At 37.8% G+C, this 6,478-nt stretch overlaps 2 protein-coding genes across 2 annotated transcripts; both read left to right on the top strand.

Moving 5' to 3' along the window:
- The first annotated feature begins 1,025 nt into the window (after positions 1–1,025).
- Positions 1,026–2,721, top strand: LOC107100453 (blue-sensitive opsin-like). Its single transcript, XM_015398936.1, has 5 exons — positions 1,026–1,404; positions 1,509–1,677; positions 1,760–1,925; positions 2,005–2,244; positions 2,504–2,721. Exons 1-5 carry the CDS (start codon positions 1,026–1,028, stop codon positions 2,603–2,605), a joined length of 1,056 nt encoding a protein of 351 aa, XP_015254422.1. The 3' UTR covers positions 2,606–2,721.
- Positions 2,722–4,043: 1,322 nt separating this feature from the next.
- On the top strand, positions 4,044–6,304 carry LOC107100406 (blue-sensitive opsin). The gene is made up of 5 exons (XM_015398871.1): positions 4,044–4,517; positions 4,725–4,893; positions 4,972–5,137; positions 5,233–5,472; positions 5,858–6,304. Exons 1-5 carry the CDS (start codon positions 4,133–4,135, stop codon positions 5,960–5,962), a joined length of 1,065 nt encoding a protein of 354 aa, XP_015254357.1. The 5' UTR covers positions 4,044–4,132; the 3' UTR covers positions 5,963–6,304.
- The last annotated feature ends 174 nt before the right edge of the window (positions 6,305–6,478 follow it).

Here is a 6,478-nt window from a genome sequence, read left to right as displayed (position 1 = left end):
TATATATATATATATATATATATATATATATATATATATATATATATTAATAGTTCACACAGAAGGATTTATTTACACTCTCAGTTGCATTTTATACCTCAAAAAATGACTTGGAAGAGTTTTTAGAGTCCAACTAATGTGAATATGCATTTGTGAAAGATGTGCAACTATTTTCCATCTATTGATCTGTTTCACATTCACCCTGCTCTGAAATGCGAAAAGAAAAAAAAAACTTCTTTGCTGCTGTGTCAGAAGGAGACTTCTGTGGTTACTCTGTCAGGAAGAATCCTCTAAGCTCTGTGACGAAGGCTAATTGCCAAAGGGTTAACACAAACAGATAAAGTAGCGGGATAGATTATCCTGTACTTTGCATGGGATTATGAGACATGATGTTACAGGCAAACAGATTAACAGGCAATGGCCTGCTGAGCATTTCCCCCAGAATGTGGGATTAACTTGTTTAATCGGGTTTTTAACAAACTTCTTAAGATACAGTATGTGCACCGTGTAACACCTTTCTGCAACTACATGCATGTAGATTTGATCTTTTCTATTTAGGGTTCTGTATGGAAAAAAAATAAGTTCCACAGAAAAGAAGGTATTTGGCAAAAAAACGCATCAAGAAACTTTTTCACAACTAATAACTGAGTAAAAAACCCACTAAATCAGCAGACTTATTCCAAGATTAGATTGCCAAGATTACCTTGATTTGATTGTCTATTTAGACATTTAAAACACATGCAAAAGGTTTTCTGCAACTCCACCTGCAACACAGTAGGAAGAATACTAAATGACTTAGATAAGTTAATGGGAAAACCCAATCAATTAGTCAATTATCAAATCAATTTATTCATGACGTAGTATTGTATGGGGGAAGTGGGGTGTTCTTTATAAATATCTGAAGTAGAGAAAGAGGTATGTTTGACATTCGGACATGGTAGCATGTATGCCTTCTCCATTGTGATTGACTCTAAAATCTAAACCTTTATCATTACATTTAGTGCTTTCAACAGAAACAAAGCTAAATGAGGGGCACCCGACTCTTAGAGCTGCCAGAGGACTTCTGGATCCCTATCCCATTGGACACGGATAACATCACATCCCTCAGCCCTTTTAGAGTTCCTCAGGACCACTTGGGCAATTTGAGCACATTCTACACCATGGCGGGATTCACGTTCTTTCTGTTTGTGGTCGGCACTTCAATTAACGCCCTCACCATTGCTTGCACTATGCGATATAAGAAACTTCGCTCCCACCTCAACTACATCCTGGTGAACTTGGCCGTGGCAAACCTACTGGTGTCTGTCACTGGCTCTTTCACTGCATGCTGCTCCTTTACATTCAGATATTTCATCTTTGGACCACTAGCATGCAAGATTGAAGGTTTCGTTGCAACACTAGGAGGTAAGTTTTAGCTGCTACACAGATTAGAATTGAGGTGACCTTTTATGCTTGATTATAATAAAATGACATTAAAAGTAGATGATGTTTCTTCTTTGTTATTGCAGGTATGGTTAGCCTGTGGTCTCTGGCTGTCATAGCCTTTGAAAGATGGCTGGTCATCTGTAAACCTCTGGGTAATTTTGCTTTCAAGCCTGAACATGCTACAGCTTGCTGTGTAGTCACCTGGATAATTGCACTGGTGGCATCAGTTCCACCTTTGGTTGGATGGAGCAGGTAAGCAAGATGTTAAGAATGTAAGAAACTTGCTTAGCAAGGCTGTTAAACCATGAGAGAACACGTAGTGCTTTTTCTCCAGGTACATTCCAGAAGGCCTGCAGTGCTCATGTGGTCCAGACTGGTACACAACCAACAACAAATACAACAATGAGTCCTATGTCATGTTCCTCTTCTGCTTCTGCTTTGCCGTTCCATTAGCCACCATAATTTTTTGCTATTCTAACCTACTCCTAACACTTAAAATGGTGAGAAAACATTAATTCTGGCTATTGAGTTATTCAGTGAATGCAGTGGTCAGAGTGAAACGGATTTCATTTTCAACAGGTGGCAAAAGCCCAAGCTGAGTCTGCCTCCACCCAGAAGGCTGAAAAGGAGGTGACCAGAATGGTGGTCCTCATGGTGCTGGGCTTCTTGGTGTGCTGGATGCCCTATGCCTCCTTTGCTGTTTGGATCGTCAACAACCGAGGGAAAACGTTTGACCTGAGACTAGCAACTATACCATCCTGCCTATCGAAGGCTTCCACCATCTACAATCCAATCATCTATGTGCTCCTCAATAAACAGGTGAACAGCAGCTAAAAAAACTTCAACAACGACTTACTTTTTATAAACACGCTATTTATTATAATCAGTAATGATAACACTGCATTTATTTATTTTTTACTTATATTAGACACTTTTGTGCACTAGGCCATCTTTAAATGCCTCTTGGTTCTTGCAGACAATGTCCAGGAAGAAACGGCTAAATGAGAAGCAATGTATGCTTGATGCTTTTCCAATAAATGCTCAACATTACTATAATTTTCCTTTTTTCACCTTTCAGTTTCGAACATGCATGTTATCCATGCTGGGGATAAGAGATGCAGAGGAGGAAGTCTCTACAACACAGTCAGTGACTGAAGTCTCCAAAGTTGCTCCAGCTTAGTCTGACAGTAATCCGCAGTTAATTGTAAACACTGAATCAAATCAAATGTTTTAAGAATTTTACAATCCAAGAAAAAAAACAACATATCACATAATTATCCTGTAAAATAGAAACAAATGACAGTTTTATCTAAAAGCTTTTCTAATAGTATATATAATCAGTTTTAATTTGTATTTAGGTTACCTTTGGCAAAAACGGGGCCATTTTAAAGTCAGTTTGTATTCAAGAATTCAGTTTTTTCCCCTCTGTTTTCATATATATAAAAAAAAACGTTTCACATCCATGTTAATTGTTCTTTGTAGTTCTGTATTTTCATGTTTTATGCACTTAGAAAAATAAAAACATTCAAGTCTCATAAGAAACAAGAAACTTTTTTTAGGCCCTGTTAGCATTTAGTTTGGTTATAGTCTGTCTGAGCCATTCTGACAGATAGTTACCAGAGCATAAATCAAGTTGGATATTATTTACTGGAATCCCATCATCACATTTCAATGCAATGAAAGCAGAAGTGGGTAGTGAATTATGTTTAGAAAATATTTCCTTTTATAGCAGTTTCGCTGCAATTTACTCTTGAACTTTTATTGGAGTTATATTACTCTAAAACAATACAACTCTTCCATAAATAAATATCTGGCTAATCTACCCGCCTAGACATAGAGCACTGAATGAAAACAAATTATTTTTCCCAAAATAAATTGTGGTAAACAGAATTACACAGTACTTAAGCAGCCTTTCTTACACCAAATACTAAATTATTTGTATAATTTGAATGACTACTACTCACTAGTTCTAGAGTAAAACTATATTAAATTAGAACGTCTCTTTTTTTTTTTAGCACAATCCTTTGTTACATTATCCACCTCTGATGGATTATTTAACTCAAAAAACAACAGAAAAAAAACAATCCATCATAGGTGGTATAATAATGTTTTGCTCTTTTATATTAATTCATGCTCTACAGTGCTCACTGGAGCAACAAAGCATTTTATCCCTTGGTATACTTACATGTATATTTATATTTTTTTTTTAAAAAAGGGGTAGATTCTTGAACGACCAAAATAATGAATTAATTTCATATTAACTAAACGTAGCTACAAGTAGTAACAGGCTGGTTTATATGCGTGCTGGAGGACCACCTATTCCTGTGGCCTTCAACAAATGGATTAGCCATTTCCTGGGGTTCAGACATGGGTAAGCAGTGAGAAGATACTAGCCAACTCTGAGCTTTGACACTAAGACACTTATCTCAGCATTAGCTAAAAGGTGGTGTAAGTTGTCACGGGAATACATGTAAAGCTTTAAATCCCATGTTTGAGCCAATTAAGTTGAGCCGGAGTAACGTTTAAAGTGGCTATAAATGCAGGTTTTCAGTAAGTCTGCATCAGACACAGAGCAGCCCATTTCACTTAGAAGACAGGAAAAACATGATGTATCGTACTACTGTTTAAGTTTAGATTCAAATTATACGCATTTACCTCATATTTTATTTCAAATCCAATTGAAATTATTATTTAAAACACAAATCCAATGAAGATGAGGGGGAATCGTCAAGAGGAATTTCCAGAGGACTTCTGGATCCCCATCCCCCTGGACACCGACAACATCTCAGCTTACAGCCCGTACCTAGTTCCCCAGGACCATTTAGGAAGCCTGGGGCTTTTTTATTCAATGTCAGCATTAATGTTCTTTTTGTTTGTGGCTGGCACAGCCATCAACATTCTCACAATTGCATGTACTATTCAATACAAGAAGCTCCGCTCCCATCTGAACTACATCCTGGTCAACATGGCTGTGGCAAACCTCATCGTCTCTTCTGTCGGCTCTTTTACCTGCTTCTACTGCTTTGCCTATAGATACATGGCTCTTGGTCCGCTTGGCTGCAAGATCGAAGGATTTACTGCGGGTGTTGGTGGTAAGAAAAGGACAATGTGAATAATTGCACTCTTGTAAAAGTTGATTTAATGCTTCATCGATTAAAGTGAAATTTCTTGCGGAGTGAGAATTTAACAACAAGCTGTAGCTCAGTAAGGATTAGTCTTTTTCAAAAAGCAACACCTTACCATTGATAAACAGTATGTCAGCATGTGCAGTATGTGAATAATGTGCTGTTTCTCCTCAGGCATGGTGAGCCTTTGGTCTTTGGCTGTGATTGCATTCGAAAGATGGCTGGTCATCTGCAAACCACTCGGGAACTTTGCCTTTAAGTCAGAACATGCTTTGTTCTTCTGTGCACTTACTTGGTTTTTTGCTCTGTGCGCAACAGTTCCTCCTCTAGTGGGATGGAGTAGGTGAGGAAAACACAGTTAAATGGTTGACCTGATAATTGGCTGGAAGTATATTGCAATGCATCTTGTTCGTTTTGACAGGTACATCCCTGAGGGTATGCAGTGTTCATGTGGACCAGACTGGTACACATCAGGAAACAAGTACAACACTGAATCCTATGTGATGTTCCTCTTCTGCTTCTGCTTTTCTGTCCCTTTCACTTGCATTGTCTTCTGCTACTCGCAGCTGCTCTTCACACTGAAATCGGTTGGTAGTGCGTTATGAGCTACCTAGATTTGAATATTTGATATATATTTCTTTCTTGCTGCATTTTAATACTTATTCAATCTGTGTTTTGATAGGCAGCAAAGGCCCAGGCAGAGTCTGCTTCCACCCAGAAGGCAGAGAAGGAGGTGACAAGGATGGTGGTCGTTATGGTGCTTGGCTTTCTGGTGTGCTACATGCCATATGCCTCCTTTGCTATTTGGATCGTGACCCACCGCGGACAACCATTTGACCTCAGACTTGCAACAATACCCTCCTGTTTCTCCAAAGCCTCCACTGTCTACAATCCTGTCATCTATGTTATCCTCAACAAACAGGTGGGTTTATGTGAGGGATTTAAAGATTAGAGAGTACCGGTAGTCGTATCTGCAAGACTGAAGCTGTGCTAAGTTTGAGAAAAAAAAAATGTTTTTTGACGAGCCAATGAACTTGTTTCCTGTATTGTATTAATACTTAGATTTATCTTCATAACAAATTACCTACAAAGGTGTTAAAAATGTCACCTTTTGCTAGTTGTGTCTGTTTGACTATTAGGTATTAGCGATATGCTAACCCCAATAATAATGGTGCTAGGTGAAGTTTCTGACATGTTCCTTAGTCTTACCATTAAACAAATTCCTCGAAGACGAAAGTTAACCAGATACCATTTTGAGTACCCTGAAGTAAGCAAAGTAGCAAAAGTATCCTTGCTTTTGGTTTCAGTTCCGCTCGTGCATGAGGAAGATGCTGGGGATGAGTGGAGGGGACGAAGAGGAGTCAACCACAAGTCAATCGGTCACTGAAGTCTCAAAAGTTGGACCCTCCTAGGTTCTCTGCTTCTCTTGATGTGGATGATATGGAAATGACCATCACTGATGTCTTTTTACTGTTATGATTTAGGGTTTTCGAAGAAAAAGGAAAAAAATAAAGAAAAAATTATCATCTGATGAAGCTGTTGTTTTACAATGGACATAAAAGAAAGATGCATATTTAGAATTGTATTCTGATGTGAAAATATGGATTCTGTTTTTCTTCTACGAAATGACAGAGGTCTCTGAAAACCCATAAACTACAAAATAAATGCATGTAGCACACCTGACACACCTGTGAATAAGTTGTTCTACATGTCATGACTTGTAAGTATTACTTGTATATATGTAGCAACATAAAATTAATAAAGATAAGTCAATTTTAAAGCTCATTTCAAATCCATAAAGAAATCATTTGTGCACAAAGAAAGATTTAAACACCTTAAGTTAGTGTTGGACATGTGGAAAGAATTGTACGATATATATATAATATATATGTAAATCCCTTTATTGTCCCACAATAGGGAAATTCACT

Source organism: Cyprinodon variegatus, unplaced genomic scaffold, assembly GCF_000732505.1.
Source record: "Cyprinodon variegatus isolate N-32 unplaced genomic scaffold, C_variegatus-1.0 Scaffold29, whole genome shotgun sequence".
Taxonomy (NCBI): Eukaryota; Metazoa; Chordata; class Actinopteri; order Cyprinodontiformes; family Cyprinodontidae; genus Cyprinodon; species Cyprinodon variegatus.
This window is presented reverse-complemented; position numbering and strand designations above follow the sequence as displayed.

Coding starts and splice junctions, on each gene's coding strand:
- LOC107100453 (XM_015398936.1), top strand. CDS start 1,026: ATGAGGGGCACCCGACTCTTAGAGCTGCCAGAGGACTTCTGGATCCCT. Junction 1,405..1,508: donor TTTCGTTGCAACACTAGGAG/GTAAGTTTTAGC, acceptor TTGTTATTGCAG/GTATGGTTAGCCTGTGGTCT. Junction 1,678..1,759: donor CCTTTGGTTGGATGGAGCAG/GTAAGCAAGATG, acceptor CTTTTTCTCCAG/GTACATTCCAGAAGGCCTGC.
- LOC107100406 (XM_015398871.1), top strand. CDS start 4,133: ATGAAGATGAGGGGGAATCGTCAAGAGGAATTTCCAGAGGACTTCTGG. Junction 4,518..4,724: donor ATTTACTGCGGGTGTTGGTG/GTAAGAAAAGGA, acceptor GTTTCTCCTCAG/GCATGGTGAGCCTTTGGTCT. Junction 5,473..5,857: donor ATGTTATCCTCAACAAACAG/GTGGGTTTATGT, acceptor TTTTGGTTTCAG/TTCCGCTCGTGCATGAGGAA.